The following is a 19,386-nucleotide window of genomic DNA, read 5'->3' on the forward strand; positions in this document are numbered from 1 at the left end:
GGGCCCCCGGCTCTCCACGGCGCCGGAGGCCGGAACAATAGCGCGCGCGGGCGGGGCGGGGGCGGGGGCGGGGCGCTCCGCGGGGCCCCGCCCCCGGCCCGCCCCCTGCTCTCGCACACCCGCTCGCACACTGGCTCCCACCCGCCGCCCGCCCAGGCACTGCCCGCGGGAGCCGCCGCCGCCGCCGCCGCCGCCGCGCCCGCCATGGACGTCCGCCTGTACCCCTCGGCACCCGCGGTGGGCGCGCGGCCCGGGGCTGAGCCGGCCGGCCTGGCGCACCTGGACTACTACCACTGCGGCAAGGTAGGCGGGGGCCGGGGCTGGGCGCGGAGGCCGGCGCGGCCTGCCCGCGCCTTCGGACCCCGCGCCGCGGCGGGAGCGTCCCAGGCTGGAGTGCGGGACAGGAGTCACCTGGCGGCTCGGGACGGGACACTCTCGGAGGCCTACGGGGGGAGGTGCCGGCGGTGCCAATGCGCGGGGACCCGCACGCATCAGCCCCGCCGACGGGCACATGCCACTCACATAGATATCCTTGCCGTTACACTCATGGCCTGAGTTATTCCGTTCACAGGCAGAAGTCACCTCGACAGTCACTCACACGATGACACAGTGACTCGCTCGGCCACCTCCCCCTGACAACCCCACATTCATTCACAGGCTGACACATAGTGACCCACTGTCACACACATAGGCAGCCAAGCACCTACTTACACTGTCTTACCGTCCCACACAAGTCACCCTAACAGTCATTTATACACAATGACTTGCAGTCACTCGCCCACGTACACTGTCACATCGCCACATACAAGTCACCCATTCACACAGTACGATGCCTCACACTCCGTTACATGCCCCCCTCGCCTGTCACACCCAGTCGCAGCTGGGGACAGTCACACAAAGAAGTTGCTCCGACAGTCACACGCTCACACCCACCATCACTCACACGGGCACACACTGTCACGCACGCACAGCCACCCATGTACGGTGAACCTGAGACACACTAATCGCCTGGCGGTCACACAGCCACACGCGGTCACACCCAGCCTCCGTGCCGCCCCAGCCCTCACCCTGGTCACCAACTCGCGCGTCGGGGCTTTAACTTCCCGGCGCCGAGGCGCACTAATTGGCGGTTCACTAATTGGCCGTCACTGCCCCGCGGGGCCTGGGATTCCGAGTTGGCAATGGCCAATCGAGGCCTGTCCCCTCCCGGGAACTGTGAGCGGGCGTCCCTCCAGGCTGGGGCTGCAGTGAGGGTCACCCGCCCCCTCCCCCCACCCCAGTCTTTTCCGAGATCGCCGCCCCCAGCCTGGTCCCCGCTGCGCTGCCGCGGCGCGTCCTCCCGATGGAAGCTCGCGTGCCCGGCAGCCAGAACAGGGAGGGTCCGACCCCGGCTCCCCACGCCAGGGCCGGCCCGGGACGCTTAGGTGTAGCTGCACCGTCCGCGTCTCTTCCCTCGCTGGGGCAGGAACTTTCAAACTTAGTTAGCAAGGCAGACGGGGGGTGCATCCGACGGTAGGCGCGTGGGTCCCAGGCCGGCTGGAGCCCAGCGCGGCTCTTCGTCACTCGGAGCCCGGATTGAACGGCGCGCGTGGGTTTCCCCGCGGCCCTGGCGCAGACGCGCGGGCTCCGTGGCGCTGCGTGGTGAGTGCGCGTCGGGTGGTTGGATGGGCGGCCCTCCGGGGTCTCAACCTCACCCCACCCACGGGCTTTACGAGAGCCCCTTGCTGTGTGGATGCTGCGGGAAGGGGGCGTCCGCGCGCGGAACGCGGGGCTTAGGGGCTGGGCCTCCCTGAATACGTCCTCAGGCCCTGGGGAGCGGCTTCTTGGGTCGCAGGGGAAAGCCCTCCGCAGTTCCCTCCGGGGTGGGGAGTGGGATCCTGGGCCAGTAGAACCTGGGCTGCGTGGGGACGAGGTGGGCGGCAAGTGAGGTCTCGCAGCGGGTGGGTGTGATTATCTTTGTCCGGAGACCGGCAAAGTTAGAAGCTGAAGAGGGGGATGGTGTCCTGAGGAGAAGGCCGGTTCTCGGGCTCTTTCCAGTGTGATGGAGGGAAAATTGATTAAAAGTAGAAAGTGGAGTCTTGAGAGAGGAGAAGACCATTGGGTGTGGGGGCAGCAGGACTGTCTTCTGCCCTTAGCTTTATGTTTTAAAATACTAAGTTGGCAAGGTTCCAGCCTCTGGTTTGGGGACGTGCGTGGGGATCGGGGATTTGTGCCTCAAAGTCTGGATCGGTGGGTGGGTGGCCTTTAGCCCAGAGTGTTCCTTTTGCCGGTGGTGTTTCTGTAAACCCCTCCAGAGTGGGGTGGTCCCACATGTGGGCCTTCTGAGAGGGGGGGCACTCGGCTGAGGCCCCTGCTTTATTCTGATGCTCTGTAAAGCTCTGACTCAGCACCAAGAACTAGTGTGAAACCCGGCCAGGGAGGGACCCACTCAGGGAATGAGAAGCTGGTGATTTCTGGTTTCTGTCTGTGATCTAGAAACCCTGGCCCAGAGCCGAGGGTGTGTCCAGGTGGAGGAGGGTGGCAGCTGGGCCACCAAGGTAGGTGAGAGAAAGGTCTGACCTTGCACTTGGATGTGAGACCTGCTCCTCAACCTTCAGGCTTGTGGCAGGATGAGGCAGGGGAAGTCACTTGGCTCAGCTAGGGGTGGGTCAGATGCCTGTGGTAGCAGATCCCAAGTGGGCAGTCATCTTTAGTGCTGGTGGTTGGGAGGTAGGGCACATTGTTACCAGGGTCTGATGGTGAGGGACTGGGGAGGGAAATGCCCATGCTCCTTTCTTACAACTGATCACTATCAGAACTGGAGCAGAAACTGAGGCCCAATGTGCAGCCATGACCACAGCCCAATTTATAGGGCTGCAGAACCAGGACACAGCCTGCACCCTGGGGGCTTGGTCCTTGCAGTCCACACAAGAGGCTTGCCCCCACAGGGACCTAGGCCTGAGAAACAAGGGCAAGCATTTGCCCAAGTGATGCCGGACAACTATGGGACAGTTGACCCGGAAGAGCCCTTGGCGACTGTTCCCTTGGTGACTGTCCCCTTAGTGATACTCTACACAGAGATTCCAGCCACTTTAAACCAAAGTCATGAGCAGTGGCTGTTCTTTTGGTATCTTTTGTTTGAGAAAATACATAATGGCAAAAGCTGCTATGGTTTCATTTTTGCTTTGAAATAGATGTTATTTTATTAATCACAATAATATTAACATGCATTTGAAAACTAGCTTACCAGATATGAGGCAGGCACATTACTCATTTCATGTAATAAGAGTGCTTAGTGAGCATAGGAGCTTGTGGCCCTGTGCCTCGCAGGATCTGTGGCCCCATGCTGGGGATCAGATCCTCTCCTTCTTCCTTGCTTCACGGAAGGGGAACCTGAGTCACAGAGTAGTGTACTCACAGATTACATAGCGTGTGAAGAGCAGAGTTGAGGCCTGAACCCAGGTTTTCTTGACTCCCAGCTTGACACTTACACGCCCTCCCCTCAAGTCTCTGTCACAGTTTAGGGCCTAGGGGGAGATTGTGACACTCTTCCTTGGGTATCTATGAAGTCCCTTCATTCTGACTTTGGCAAGGCACTTTACCAGGCTCAGGGCATTGCCTGCCCCCCCCCCCCCCTCAACTACGGCAGGCTAGTGTAAACTGGCCCTTGGAATTGGGCAAACGTGGGTTCAAATCTCCAGGTGTGGCTTTGTGAGTAGGGCAAATGATTTGTGGCTCATTTTTTACTGAGATATGATTGACATAAAATAAAATGCAAATTTCAAGTGCATAGTTCCATGAGTTTTGACAAATATAAACACCTGTGTAACCACCATCCCAATCCAGATTTTGCTCATTTTCCATACCCCAGAAAGTTCCCTCGTGCTCTTTTCCAGCCCACAGTCTCCATCGCCGCCTCTACAGGAAACGACTTATCTGATTTCTATTATCAATGCTTTATTTAAGTTCAGTTTCAGTGTACTAAGTATACTTAAGTTCTAGAATTTCATATGCAGCATATACATCTTTGCATCTGGTTTCATTTTGCTCAACATAGTATCAAGATTCATCTGTGTTGTGTGTATATATATAGTTCTGTTTTATTGCTAATATTACATTGTATGGGTATAGCTCAAGTAGTTTATCTGTTCACCTGCCAATGGATGTTTGGGTTTGTTTCCAGGCTGGGGCCATTATAAATAAAGCCTCTGTGAACATTTTTATACAAGTCTTTTCGTGAGAATTTGCATGTCTAATGAGCTCCCGGGTGATGCTGCCGGCGTGGTCCAGCGACCACACTTTGTGTAGCAGTGGTTTGGTTGTTTGTGTACAGGTTTCTGTGGGCTCCCAACACCTGGCACAGTGCCTGACCCAGAACTACTCAGGAAATATGTGCGTGGGTAAGTGATGCAACTCCCCACCCACACAGCTCTGGGCACAGCATCTTATATCTTGATGGGGATCAACACAAGCTTGGCTAGTGAATGATTGGAGTCTCCTTGGGATGAAAATCCAAGAAGTGGGAATTGCTGTCCCCACCTCACCTGTACTTGAGATTTGTGAGGCCTGCTTAGCATTTCTGGTGGGTGAGGTCTCCACTGCTTCTTTCTGCAGGGGCACAGGTGGCTGTAGGTGGGACCTGTGGGTGGACCTGGGCCAGGTGAGCTCTGAGCTGAAATGGCTGGTCCCGGGGACTCTGGAGGATGTGAAGAAGCTTTTCTTTACTTTCCATCTAAATGTGTTTTCCATAGCCCCTCCCCTAGTCTGTCCTGAAGGATCCTTACGACCAAACTTCTGTACCTTATGAATGTCAGGAGCCATAGCCCAGGCCTGGCACTGCTGCCTCTCCCCCCCCCCCCCCCCAGTCTGCTGGGCAACCTTGAGCATGACAGTGCCCTCCTCTGGGCCTCTGTTTCCTTCTTGTCAAAGGGAAAGCAAATCAGTGAACATAGTCTAGTGAGATGGGGAGCTAGTGTGGAGATATAATGAATGAAGCCTCAGCATATCCTTTATAACTGTAAACTGTAAACTATCCTTTATAAACTGTAAAATAGTACACCCAGGAAGGATGAGGATGATACTTTTAGAGGACATGTGCCCTCATGTACTTCAGAGGGCAGGAACCACTGTGTCTACCTTTACTTTTGTGTTCCCAGAGCTGGCCTGGCACATAGGTACTCAATAAATATTTGCTGAATGAATGAATGCATGAGTAAATTCAGGGCTCGCCAGTTTTCCTCTGTAGCTTGAGGAACTTAGCATCTCTTTGGCTCTTATAAGATTTTAGTGAGCACATCAAATCCAGGGCAGAGCAGGGGCCAAGAGTCTCTTGGCTGACCTGTCATTCCTAGAGGAGCTTACCCAAGTAGGCCCAGAGGACAGAGCCCAGCACAGAGAGCAGCCAGGAAACCTGGAAGAGCAGCTGAGTCTGTGCCTACAGGACAAGGAATCCCCCTGCAGGACTGCCAGCCCGTGTGATTCCATAGGGCCAGCTATTTTGCTTCTCTGATTTCCTAGAACTAGTGTCAAGATTCGAAGGCAGTGTAAGTTCTGGAACCTGGCAGAACTGGGTCTGAATGTTGCCTTCACCATCATCAGCATAGGCAAATTACTTAACTTCCCTGTGCTTCTGTCTCCTCTGCAAAATGGGTACAGCAACACCTCCCCCATGGGGTTGCCTTGAGGTTGGAAATCACGCATATATAGCATGTGGCCCTAGCAGGAAATGCTTTCATTTCTATTCATAAAGAGCTGCACAATTGAAAGTTACAAGGCAGGGGAAACTGTTTCAGCCCTGGATGCTGGAGGACTGACCATCCCAGCTGGTGCAGGGGAGGGGTCCTCCTAATATCAGGTGTTTCCATGCCTTGGTCTCTGGATCTGATTTTTCCTGCATCCGGTTGGAAGCAGTCTCTAGTTGGACCTTTCAGCCTAATGAATTAACAAAGAGCTGCTCATTTCCTTGGCGTCTGTTTCCTTCGTGAATCTGTGTGGGAGGGGAGTTGGGTTTATCAGGCAGAGAAGACTGGTTCAAATTGCAGCTGCACCATTTGCTGGAGTGGGCTGGTGACCTTGTGCACATCATTTAACCAATCCACGTCTCCGTTTTCTCATCTGTGCAAGGGGACAGTAATGCCTTCCTTATACTGTTGCTATGAAGCTCAGATTAAAGAAACATTTATGGAGGTTCCCTTTGATCTAGAATAGTGTTTCCCAGCCTTGGCACTGTTGACACTTTGGACTTGACAATTCCTTGGTTTTTTTTTGTGGGGGGGGTGCTGTCCTGTGCATTATAAGATGTGTAGCTGCATCCCTGGCCTCTACTGATTAGGTGCCAATCATGACAGCCAACAACATCTCCAGACTTTGCCAGGTATCCACTGGGGGAGCAAAAGTGCCCCTGTTTGAGAACCATTGACCTGGAAAATGTGGTGCAGGTAACCTCGAGAGTCATGGGGATGAGTGTAGCGCGGAGCTTTAGAGCTTGTGCTTTCTGTTCGATGTTTTAGTCCTGCATCTCCCTGTCGGTAAGTTCTGTATCCACGTGGTTGGTATTCATCCTATTTACATGAATCAAAAACCTGCACAGTGATTTTTCAGTGTGGTTTGGGAGCAGCAATAAAAACATATGGGAAGTAATTATTAACTTAATGAGTCGTGGTAAATTGTAATTTTATCTCTTAGTGAAAACATGCTGTATAACACGGGATAATAAATTTTGATCAATTATCCTGATGCTTCAACTTGCTACTGTAGAACAGCAAACTTCTGGTGCCTGCTAGAATGAGCGACAAGACTGGGGTTTTTCAATATGTAATTACCTGTTTACTGCTGGGTTTCTCAGATGTTCGGCAGCTTTTTATTGAGTGCCTACTGTGTGCCAGGGGACCCAGCCTTGTCCTGGAAGCTCAGCCACTCAACGGGAAACTTCTGTTTACTAGATGGAAGGCTGTGTGGATTTGTAACATGGCTCAAGATGCAGAGTCATAATTAAATATCTAATTGTCTGGGACAGTGCCAGGGGTGTAGGAAGGCCTCACATGGCAGAGTTTTAAAGGAAACGCCGGGTGGGCTATGTGGGGGCATGTAGAATTCCTGGAAGGGTGTCCTAGGCAGAAGGAAGAGCCACTGCAAGGGCCGCTGGAGGGTGGTTTGGGGATACTATCAGCCTAAGGCAGGGAGGCCTGCCTTTAGGGGAGCTGGGACACCAGCAGAGATTGTCATAAAGAGTGTTACATCCCAGCTGGTTGGGTTATAAGCAGAGGAGTGCCTTGGAGCCAGAGGTGTGGAGCAGAGTACAGAATGTTTCACGTTGCTGGATCAGACTGCTGTCAGCAGCTGTCTCTTGGTCTTCTGCTGATGAAAAAGTTTAATGTCTTGCGTTTGATTTCACCCAGTAGTCAGGCATGCTCTGCTTCTCAGCCTTCAGAATCACCTGGAGGGCAGTTGAAACACAGATCGCTGGGTGCCCTTCACAGAAGTTCTGACTCAGTAGGTCTGGGGAAGGGCTGAAAAGGTGCAGTGCTAACAAGTGATGCTGATGTTTTTGGCCTGGGAAGTACATGTAGGAGAACATGGCTCTAGACTGGGATGTGGGAGGGTTTTCCCACCTTGGCTTAGGACAAGGGGGACGTATTGCAGGCCTGGGCTATGTAGCCTTGGCTCAGATATGGTCAGATATCCCAGAGACCCCCGAGTTCTTCAGGCCCCCCATAGGTTATGGGGAGAGTCTTCTTCACCTTGGAGAGAGTCTTACATTGGCTTGCTTGGAAACAGACTCTGAGATGGAGAGTTGCCTGTGGAAGGTTTATTTGGGGGGAAGTTCCCAGGAAGTGTACCTGTAAGGGAGTAAGGGAAGCAGGATTAGGCAGAGGGAGAAGCTGGCCTGGAACATGGTTACTGATCTGGGCTGGCTCTTCAGAGTTGTCCCAAACTGGGGCAAGGGAGCTGCTTGTGCCTTTTGATTCTCGCGACATCCAGTCATTGGCATCAGGGCATCTCCTTGTCCCAGGTAGCTCCCTGTGGCAGAGAGGTTCCCAGTGCAAGGGTACAGCGGTGATATTCCCAGCAGCTGGGGATGAATGCATAGAAAGGGGAGCACCAAAGTGCCTGTTTCGGGGAGATGCATCTTAGGGAGAAAACTCATCTTCCCTTTGGTTCCCAGGATGTCAAGGGCCAGCATGTTGATGATTTTTAGAGACTCTGAGTCACTTGCTGAGGATTCATCCTTATCTCATGATGTGAGAGAGAGCTGCAGGATAATTGCTTCTTAGGTCGGAGTGAAGAAAAATGATAATTAATGGAATTTTCTGGGGCCCAAGGAATTTTTCTTACTTGAAATGTCACGCAATTTCTTGTGTGGTGGGGAGGACTCCACACTGATTTCTGAGAAGCTTCGGGGCTGTGCCTAAGGGAGTTAGCTCTGGGCAGGGGACCATGGCTTTCTCCTTGGGCTGGAGTCCTGTCACCGCTTCAACAAGAGGCTCTTCACCTGGTCCCTGCCTCAGTGTTGGCCATTGTCCATGGCTGTCCTATCCCCATTGTCTTCAATGGTTCCCAGGAAGGTTGGAGGTAAATGAGTGGGTCCCTTGTAGCTATAACATAGGATATCACGCATATCTTTTGCTTGTTAACTTCCAATTTCATTTCAGTTTTCTGTCAGTTTCCCACTTTATCTTGAATCCTGCCATCTTTTTTTGAAATTTGTTTTTATTCTTTGTAAGATACACAGAAATATAGTAGGTTATAAAGGAAAACGTGGGGGGCCCGCTCATTTTCATTTCCTCTCCCCACTGCCCTCTCAGCCCCACTCCCCAGGGTAACCCCTGAGGGGAGTTGGGTGGGGGGTGCTTCTAGTCAAAACCATTCTTCAGTTCATATCTAGTAAATTTATTGTTACTTTTTCATTTCCCAGAATTTTGTATTGTTTCTTGATTGATCTTGTATCAGAGTATCCCATTCCTTTTTTCTAATGGATATGTGAATATCTTGAGTGTTTTTGAAGATTATAATACAGTTAAAAAGTTATCTTCTGTTTCCTCCATTAATTCTGTTTTCTTGGTGGTTAGTTCTTCTGTTCACAATAGGCCTCTTTTTATGCTGATATTTTCTACAAACGCCTGGTGATTTGTGATTGACATTTACTTGTAAACAGACGTCTAGACTGATCTCCTCTGTAGTTGTGAATTCCCTTAGTGCCTGTGAGATCCACGATTCTGTGGGCAAGCAATGTGAATGTTGGTTTTGGATGCCCTGGGTATGGTTTGTGGGTGGACCCTCGAAGCTGGGGACTTTTCTTAGCACATGGGACAAGCTCACTTGAGGTTGGGGCATCTGTTTCTCATGTAGACCAGCAGTTACCCAAGGGCACTGGTGCACTTTGTTTTTCCTGCCCCATGCCTATCCACAGGGGGGAATCCCTGAGGCACATCTCTCATTTAATTGGAGTTCTTCTCCCTGGCTTTAGCCTGGAGGCAGATCCAACAGTCAGCTTCTCCGACGTCTGTAGGCTAACACAAAGGTCCAGTCATGTCCCTGGCCCAGGGCTTCCTGCTGCCTCTCTTTGGGAATGTTCTGGGGTTCAGTTAGGATAATAGCTTTTCCAGAGGTCTTGTGTTGGTGTGCTGGTGCCTTGGAGCTGATAGGCTTCTTTGTCAGTCTGACTGCTTACTTCCCAGCACTCTTAGTATTTCTGATCCCCAGCCCTTTCTTGTGTTTCTATGGGGGCTTTCTTGGAGTTCTTCCATTTTAATCCATCTATCTATCTGAATTATGGATATATATATATGTGTATGTTTTGTTGTGTATCTTTTTTTTTTTTTTTTTTGCCATTCTAGTGTTGTTTAGGGGAGGGAAGAGGCAAAAAGTGTATGTCTATCTGCCATCTTGAACAAAAAGTCCTCTCTCACTGATTTTTATTTTTAAATTTTGTGCTATTTTGTGGAGAAAAGTAGGGTGGAAATAAGCACAAATTTATTTGCTGTGCACTTACCCATCTTAGGCTCATTCTCATATCATCTCATTAAGTCTTCATGAGAACTATGCCAGACACACGTGTCCTTGTAGGTGAGAAAACTGAGGTCCAAGGAGGTCATGTTACAAAAGGCAGCAGAGAAGCTGGTTGGCTGAGCTGGCGTTCAGAGTGTGCTCTCTCTGCTCCTCTCTCCTGAAGCCCTTGTGGTGCCACGAAGAGCCCCAGCCTCTGCAGGGATGGAAGAGGGGATCAGCTTGCCCCTTGGTTTTACTGTTAATGCATTGGCTCTTCTAGAGGCCAGGGAATTCCCAGCTGGGCCTTCTGCCTTGGTTTTCAACTTCAAACATCACTTGGTAATAGAACGCCTTTATATTACAGCTAATTAAAACGTGCTTATCTCGAAGTTGGGCCTAATTTGCAGGAATGATTTAGAAACTTGTTGGAAATGAATCCAACTCAGTAGTATAACCCAGGGTCAATCTCATGCATAAATTTTATTGTTCCGTTTTGCTGTTTTGACTTGAACTGAACTTGATAATGTGGAATCTGGACACTGGGCCTTTTGTTGCTCATTTATTTTGCAAATATTTCCTGAGTGCCTAGTGGGTGCTACCTACACTATTTAAGGAGGTCCTTTTACCCCAACCCCCATGCTTGTTTCTATGCTATACATTCACCTGAGCTGTAAGTGAATTTTTTTGCAAAACCAGATAGTGGATTCAAGTGATTTTGAATTCAGTGAAAGTGCCTGGCTTCATATCCTGCCACTTAGAAGCTATGTGACTTTGGACCTGTCACTTAACTTCTCTGATCCCCAGTGTTCTCACGTGACCATGCAAACCTGCATCTCAGGTTTGTAGTGAGGCCTCTGGGAGATCACGTAAGTCATGCCCTCCCTCACTCCTGCTGCCGGCTGCATTTAGATCACCTGGGCCCTCTGTAGCATAGGCTCCATCCAGGTTTTTGGTCTTTTATAAATGGTATAAATAGTAGAGTCTCAGGAGCTTTCCAGTTAAGAATAGGTGTACTGGTGTTTTTGGTTGGGATGGTTTCCTTTCTCTCTGGATCAGTTCCCTTATTTCTCATTGTTCTCCCACAGGGACTCTGTGAGGTTCATTTAAACATTCAGGCTCACAAGACGCACATGGGCAACACTTGGTCCCTGTGTCCTTGAAAGAGGTGGGCAGGACCCAGCACCTGCCAGCAGGGCATAGGATCTGCTCCTCTTCCACAGGAGAAGTTCCAGCCTCACCCCCTGCCTTAGTCCACAGAGGTGGCCACCAGCTCTTCTCTTGCCTCCCCCCCCCACACTGAAGATTTTAGTGTAGGTGCAAGGGAATGATCCCCACAATGGGTGGGTTTGGAAGTCACCCTCGCTCAGAAGCCTTATTCCCCAAAGGACCCGTAGCTCCTGTAGCAGTTCTATCTTCCAGGGTTTCTTGCAAGGGGCATGTCAGTTGTAAGAGTCACTGCACTCAGGAAAATCTAAAATTTGGTTTCTTTATCAGATATTTATAATTTATTTATAGTGACTTCCTGTCCAGATGCAGCTTACCAGTCAGGGGTCATTTTTACCATAAGCAGAGTTGCCTAGTAACATAGTTAACATCTTACCTTCATCAGGTTTCCAAGGGAGTTATGCTAGACAATTAACATAGGTGAAATTCTCTTGCAAAGGGGAAAAGGATTTGTTTGCTTAACCCTTTACCCCCATAGACATCATCTTGTTTTCCCCAGAGAAGTGGGGATCTCTTTTGGAGGGATGAATGAAGTCCTCAGTGTGGTTATAATATATTCCATGCTTGTTTATGTTTTCTGATTGATCTGTATAGGACACAGACATAAACTCTGGCCAAGAGATATATGCTGTAGAGTCATATTGGCTTGGGATCAAATCCTGGCTTTGCAATTTATGAAGAGTGCATTCATTCATCCAGCCATGCAGAGAACATTCACTGCCTGCCGTTGCAGGGCTTGTGGTAGATTCCAGGCAGGAACAGGTGTTTCAGACCTGGTCCTTGCCCTTGAGGAGCCACAGTCTTATTAGAGAGGTAGGCAAAAATAAGCAATTCCAAATGGGTGTGGGATTACCACGCCAGGCTGGGGTAGTCAAGGAAGGCTTCCCAGAGGAGGGTACACCCGGTCTGTGCTTGAAGATGAATTGGCCAGGTGAAGAAGGTAGAGAAAAGCATTCCAGGTAGAAGGGACAACGTGTACAAAGGCATAGGAGAAGACCAGAGTGTCAAGAGATGAAGCTGGACAGGGGAGCAAGGGTGTTTAGAAAGCTACTTAATACCTCTGGGCCTCAGTTTCCTCATCTACAAAAGGGGTTACCAGTGCTTACCTGCTTATGAAATTAAATGAGATAATAATGTATGTTTAAGCACTTGGGAAAGTTAATTTTAATTCCCTTTCCAAATCTGTTTGTGGATGCCTAAGAGCCAAACTTGGACTTCAAATGCGAGACAAGAGACAAGGAGTAAAAACAAACAAACAAACTGGAGGGCTTAGCCACCCACCTGTGCGATGCATTTCCTCCAGTGGCTCTTCTGTTGGTTGTTTTACCTCTTTTTTTGGATGAAGCACTAAATGTTTGCACTGTGTCTCAGATTATGTCTTAGGGTATCAGTGAAGCACATAATTGTGTTTTCCTAATGGCTCGACATTAACAATAAGCCACGACCCTACTGAGGCATTCTCTGGGACAATTTTCCATTTGCCAACCGCCTTGTGCCCATATGATGCTCTGTCAACACGTCCTGTCATCTGCTGCTTTGTCTTGCTTTCCTGAAAGGCGGCCACCTCCCACATGCCAGCTGGGGATGCTTAGCTTTTGGGGACATTTAGTATCCAGTGACCACAAGTCACACATCAGGATGAGCCAAGGAGCTATCCCGGCCAAGATCAAGATCTTTCTGTTGTGTAAATTGGATCCTGTCATTTCTCTGGGCAAAACCACTCAATGGCTCTCTGTTATGGCTTGGTGAACTCTTACCAACTTAAATCAGACCTCTGCTTAAACCTTCCAGTGGCTTTCCCTGGTGTGCAGATAACATCAAATGCCTTTTTTGGCCCATAAATCCGGTGTGATCTAGCCCTTGCCTGCTTTTCCAGCCTCACTCCCAGCTGCTCTGTCTGAGGCGCCAGGCTTCATGCTGGAGGTACAGTGGTGAGCAAGGCCAGCCTCCCCCTCCTTGGCCCCATTCTAGCCACCCTGGCCTTCTTGCTGTTTTCCAGCCCCCTCTCCTGCCCAGTCTCCCCTGCCATGCTCTCTTTAGGCTGAGGGGCTTTGCACATGCTACACCCTTTGCCTGGAATGTTCTTGCCTTCGTTCTTCACATGGCTGGCTCCTTCTCATTTTTCTTCGCCTTCTCAAAGACTCTGACCTCCTAATCACTGTGCTTATCCCACAGCCTCTAGTGTATTTTTTCCCCATTGCATGATGTATCCACTGGGGGTCATGTTTGTTTTCTTTACCACTGGGTCCCCAGTATGGTGTCTGTGTAGTAGGTGCTCAATAAAAAGTTGTTGAAAGAATGAATGAATCATTGTGGAGGCCACTGTAACGTATCCTAGGCTGTTGTTTCCGAGAATAAATCACTGATCGTCTCTGAGCCTTCTTTGTCTTACTTGTATATTGCTGTCAGGACGATTAAACATATAAACGTGAGAGGCAGTGTCTGGTGCCTGCAAGTGTTTTGTTTTTACATTTGTATTTATTTATCTAAGTAATCTCTACACCCCACATGGGGCTGGAACTCACGACCCCAAGATCAAGAGTCGCATGCTCTGTGGACTGAGCCAGCCAGGCACCCCAGGCCTGCAATTGTTAATAAATCTGAATTCCCATTGTAACAACATGCCACCCTCACCTGCAGCTGAGCCCAAGAAAGAAAGTTGAAGTGGATTTGAATCAATGTTTGGCTTCTGGGGTGAGGGCTGGCAGACCTCAGCCCCCTGTTTTGTCCACCTCCCGTCTCCCTGCCAGTGGTGACCTTGCTGTTTTCAGGAGGGAGGTGTCACTCCCAGTTGCCTATGTTGGGGTATCTGGGGCACAGTCGGTCTGGCCTTCAGAGATAACAAAATCTCTAGCTCGTGGGAACATTTCTGTTGAGCAAGCAGGAATTTTCTGGTGACTTCTCTCCTGGAGTTATTACCCCTTTCTTTTTATTAAACTGTAAATTATGAAGATTATGTTACCTGCCAAAAAGTATAGGAGGCGGGGCTGGGTGGGGGGAGATCCCCTGCCACTATCCCACTGGGCAGACTCAAGAACAGTGTTGATTTGGGTACTTTTCTTTCTGAAGATTCAGCGCCACAAACTGTTCTGCCCCACCCGGGTCCCCCGGAAACCCCTTACCTGTCTTGTCTTTTCTCTTTTCACGGGGTATAATATGCCTGTTCATTATGTTTATTATTTATGTCCCACCCCCACTGCTAGAATAGCGGCTTCACAAGGGCGGGGGGTCGATGGGAGCACCTCGAGCTGCTCTGCCTCTGGTTTGGGCATTCCCCACCTACCTGGCAAACTCCGACACACGTGTCTTTTAAGTTTCTCCTCACGTGCCCCGGCCTCGGTGAGGCCCTCACTGCTGTCCCCTCCGCTGCTGTCATTGCCCCTCCAGCACCTGGAAGACCTCAGGCTCCCTGAGAGCTGGGGTGCTTCCTGTCCCCAGGAGGTAGGACCTTGAAGGCCATGTCCAGGAGCTTGGACTTTATCTCAAGGGCAATGGAAGCATTTTTAGAAGAATCTCAGTGACTGTCTTATGGGGAAAACATTGGAAGGGGGGCAAGAGTGGATGCAGGAGGACGGACGGAGGTGATGATATGGTTTAGGAGAGAATCCATGATGGCTTGCCACACTGTCCAACATGATAGCCACTAGCCACATGCGGCTATTTCAATTTAATATCAAGCCAAATAAAATCAAACTTAATTCCTCAGTCACACTAGCCATATTTCCAGCCCTCTATAGCCACTGGGCTTGCAGATAAAGAACATTCCCACCATTACAGAAAGACCCAGGCTGTTGGCTATGGGCCAAAGTAGAACCCCTGGTTCCAAAGGAATGAGCATTTTTATGGCTCTTGATTCAGGTTGTCATGCCATTTTCCAGGAGGGTCATCCATGTTCCCCGGCAGCATGAGAAAGTGCCCATTTTGTCACACCCTCCTGACGCGGCTTATTGTTTTCTGAAGAACCTCCAGTTGTGTATGTGCCTCTCGTCAAATCTGCCTTCGCTTAGGGTCTAACATGTGGACCATGAGGTCTTTGTGATCAGGGAATTATATGTATATTAATGCATATTTCAATAAAAAGAGTTATGTTTGCCATTGTGGTACAGTCTGATGCTATTTAAATGCCTTTGGTAATATCTTCAATCAGATGGCAAATAGAGAACAGGAAAGTTAGTAATAAAAAATGAATTAGGACGATTAGCAAAAGGTGAGCCACTTCCCTCCTCAGGCAACAGGCAGCGTTGACCGAGCTTTGCAGGGTGCTCCTGTCCAAACACACGTCTGGATTATCGCAGCCTCCAGGGCCGGCCCTGGGGTCCGTTCAGCACATAGGACTTGGTTATTGCCTTTAGTTTTGCAAAGGTCATGGACATCCCCTTAGAGGGACTTTGAGGGGCTCACACCAGGATGAGGGGCTCATACCCTGGGATGGGTGGAGTGGGGCCTCTGAAGAGGGGTTTCTGACCCAGGGCAGGCCAGCAATTTCTTCTTCCAAGGCAGAGACATCTGCATCCTTATCCCCTGCCCTAGATCCCCCAGGGCCCTGGAGAATCCTAACCACCCCTCTTTCTAACATCTTCTCCAGGGGTGCCCTTGGGGAACCTTTCCTAGCTGTCTGGTGTTGGGGGGGTCTCCTCCTCAAGAAGGGGTAGAGGCAAAGGCTTTAATTGATTAATGCAGACGCTGGACTAGTTCCAAAGCGAAACAGAATTCTGCTGACCGAGTAAGATGTGTGGGGTTGGAGCTCAAGCCCAGGACATGGAACTTGCACTCACCAGAGCATGGGCCATGGAGATGACACACTGGTGGTCAGGGTGCTTATGTCCACACTACCTGGCTCACCTCCGCCGTCAGTAATCAGGGTTGGATAACGCCCACATTAGTTGTATGATTGCTGCAACAGATGGGCACGTTTTGTTACTACCATGCTCGCTGGATGGTCCCCACAATTGGCCGGTGACAACCGACCTTAAGCCAGAGCTTCTCAAACTTTAACGTGCATGCAAATCACACCGGGCCTTGTTAAAATGCAGATTCTGATTCAGGAGACCTGGAGTGGGGCCAGAGAGTTTGCAGGTCTAATAAGGTCCGGGAGATGCTGGGCTGCCAGTCAGTGGACCACAGATTGAGAACCAAGGCCTTTGTGTCAGGCTGAGCTCCCTAGAAGCAGAGCCTGAAAAAAGGATGCTCATGAAAAAGTGCTCTCCTGAGAAGGGGCACGGGGGCCCCAGGACAGGGCTGGGGGAGGAGGTGAGCAAGGAGGTGGTCTCAGCTGGAGAACCTGCTTCAGCCTGATCCCACGGGGAGTCCTGGAGTAAGAGCAGTACTCCAAAGCTGGTCCCATCTTGAGGCCAGGGCTGGGGGTGGCCTTTTCACACCCTTGTCAGTCGGTCCCTGGCCATAGCTTCCTCAGGGAGTGTTGGGGGAGAGGTGTCATGCTTCCTGTGCTTTTCTCCCATCAGCCAAGGGCATTTCTGCAGAGGAGGGGGCATTAGCACCCCCAGCCACTGGGGGATGGATGCACAGTCTGCAAAGAGGGGTCTGGGTGGGACCCCGTCAGCATCCACACACTGTATCCTTGTCTGAGAATAGCCTTGAGAGTGCGGAAGGGGACGCAGGACTGTTGACTCTTGTTTGGACTCTGCTGTGTGACCTTGGGTAAGCCATTTCTGCTCTCTGGGCACTGTTTGTGCCGCAGCCTCCCACGGTTTTGGTCATGATTGGTCCTTTGTCCTTGTCCTTAGGTTGTGATGGAGCCTGCATATAGGGATGGGTGGATAGGTGGGGGTCTGCACAGGTAAGACAACTCTTACTTCAGAGCCTAAGGAGGGGGAGGAGAGAGGAAGCAGAGAGAAGAGGAGGGAGAAAGGGAGAGGGAGAGTGGGGGGTGGAGAGAGAGAGAGAGGGAGAGAGAGAGGGAAAGGGGGAGAGGGAGGGAGAGAAAATCCCTGAGACCTGCAGTGTTCAGGGAGGGCTTCCTGGCAGACAAAGGCATTTAGGCAGGACCTCAAAGGAGAGTAGGATGGGTACATATAGGGGAGGGGAGAACAGAAGAGCCATTAATTTCGTGTCTATATGGGATAGGTGTTCTGCTTATGTTATTTATTTAATCTTCACAACCACCCTTGGAGTAGAAGCTGATCCTTCTGTGCAGATAAACTGAGGCGCCGGAAGTCAGGTGACTGGGCCATGGTCACACTGGACTGGAACCCAAACCTGTTTGCTAGGACTCCCATTCTCGAACTCCATGACCTCATCCAGCAGGGGGGTGTGTGGCCAAGGCCAAGGGGATGGGTGGCGTGGGGAATTGGGGCACAGCTGTCTGGATGGGTACAGGCTAGTGTGGAAGAGGAGGCAAAGCCTGCAGCTGGGGAAGGGCACTGAGTGCCAGGCCCTGGAGTTTGGATCCTCTAGTGGGAAGCCCCAGAGGGCTTTGGGGCAGGGGAGTAATCCAGTGTTTCATCTCTCTGCTCCAGGGCCCTTCCCGCCCCCACACTGGGCCCTCTTCCCCACATGTCTGTCTTCCCTGATCAAATTCTTCTTCAATGTGTGTGTGTGTGTGTTTCTGTGTGTGTGTGTGTGTGCGTGTGTGTGTGCGTGCACGCATGCATGCTAGGCTGGGGGGCTGGAGTCCATCCTGGACCCTTTCTATAGACCACATTCTTGGCATTTTGGATCCTTGGGGCAGAGGGGCTTCCACTTTTGCTGTAGGTGCTTTGTGGGACAGAGGCCCTGGAATCACACTGCTGTCCAGCAATCTCAGTATAGGTAAGAGCTGGTTACCTTGCCCCCGCGCTGAGCCCACCTCGCTGCCTCCCTCCTTCCTGCATGCGGGGGCCTTGGAGGTGAAGGGAGGAAAGGCCACAGACAGTTATCCCAGATGAAGCCGGATGGGGGCTTGGGTGTGTCAAGACTTTGAGGCTGAGGATTCAGGTCTGAATCATCTTCTTCACTCTCTTATCCGTGGCCTGAGTTTTCTCCCCCATCAAAGCTGGCAACATCCAGGTCTTTCTCATTCTTCAAGTAAACCTCTCCCCCCCCTTTCTCTCTCTCTCTCGATGTTATGTAAGCTACAGTCACAACTTGGCACCTGGCACAAGATGCTGATATCAAACTTGGAAACTGTTACTGCCAAGTGGGGGTGGCGGGGCTAAGATGGTGATGTGAGAGGTCCCGCTAGGGAGGGGTGGCCACGGAGGAGGAGCTGCTGTTTATTGAATACGTATGATGTGCCACGTGTCTTATGTACACTGTTTTCTTCAACCCTCACAATAGTCCTGCAAGTTACATATTATTATTACCATGTCACAGACACCTGACACCTGGTCAGGTTACACCAGAAGCTCAGAGAGGTTGAGAAACTTGTCTAAGGTCACACAGCGTGCAGGTAGCAGAGTGGATCAGGAACCAGAATCTGTCCAGCTCCAAAGTCATGATCTTTATTCTGTAGCAGTTTTCTTCCCACGTGCAGAGGGTCTCTAGCTTCCTTTGGGTTGGGGGAGGCCTTTCACGCATGTTCCCCGTTTAGACTCAAACCATCCCAACCTAGAAGACTTGGTATAGGATGTGTTACTCCCACTGCAGACAGAGGTGAGTGCCTGTCTTGTCCAGGCGGAAGCCAGAGTCATAGGCCAGTAGGGTTCAAACCCAGGGACCTGGGTCTCACCCTCCAGTGGCTTCCCACCTCCCAAGAGGCTTGTATTGTTCTCAACTTGAGGTTGTATAGACCAGACGCTTGTTCTTTGGCGGTGAGCGTACCATGGCCAGTGTTCTTCTGTTAGCTCCTGTTAGTTGCTGCGTTAACAAGCCACTCAAAATGAGTTGTTTAAAGCAACCACCATTTTATTTAGCTCACAATCTGTGGGTTGGCTGGAGGCCTGTCTGGGCTGGGCTGGCTGGTCTCTGCAGGTGCGATCACTTGGCTGGTTCCCTGACAGCTGCGTGGTGTAGGATGGCCTCACTCACCTGGGTGGCACTTGGCAGGCTGCTGGCTGGGGGCTGGCCGACTGTTGGCTCGGCTTTCCCCCAAACCTCTTCCTCTAGCAGCTAGCTCCGGCTCCTTCACTTAGTGTTCTGGGGCTCCTGGCGCAGCAAGGGCCAGATGCTCTAGCGCACGCATGCTTTTCAGGCTTTTCCTTGTGGCCCATCTGTTGCTGTCTCAGTGACCAAGTAAAGTCACATGGCTAAGCCCGGCTT

The 19,386-nt window shown here is 50.9% G+C and overlaps 1 protein-coding gene across 2 annotated transcripts in view; it reads left to right on the forward strand.

Annotated features, from left to right (window-relative positions):
* The first annotated feature begins 204 nt into the window (after positions 1-204).
* Positions 205-19,386, forward strand: part of TOX2 (TOX high mobility group box family member 2) — a 129,257-nt gene continuing 110,075 nt past the window's right edge. For both annotated transcript variants that reach the window (XM_035006355.1, XM_035006353.1), the window contains exon 1: positions 205-303. In XM_035006355.1, the coding sequence (XP_034862246.1) occupies positions 205-303 (99 nt within the window). The remainder of the gene's footprint in view (positions 304-19,386) is intronic.

The sequence above is a fragment of the Mirounga leonina genome, unplaced genomic scaffold (genome assembly GCF_011800145.1).
Source record: "Mirounga leonina isolate KUSES-001 unplaced genomic scaffold, KU_Mleo_1.0 Mir_150, whole genome shotgun sequence".
NCBI classification, from domain to species: domain Eukaryota; kingdom Metazoa; phylum Chordata; class Mammalia; order Carnivora; family Phocidae; genus Mirounga; species Mirounga leonina.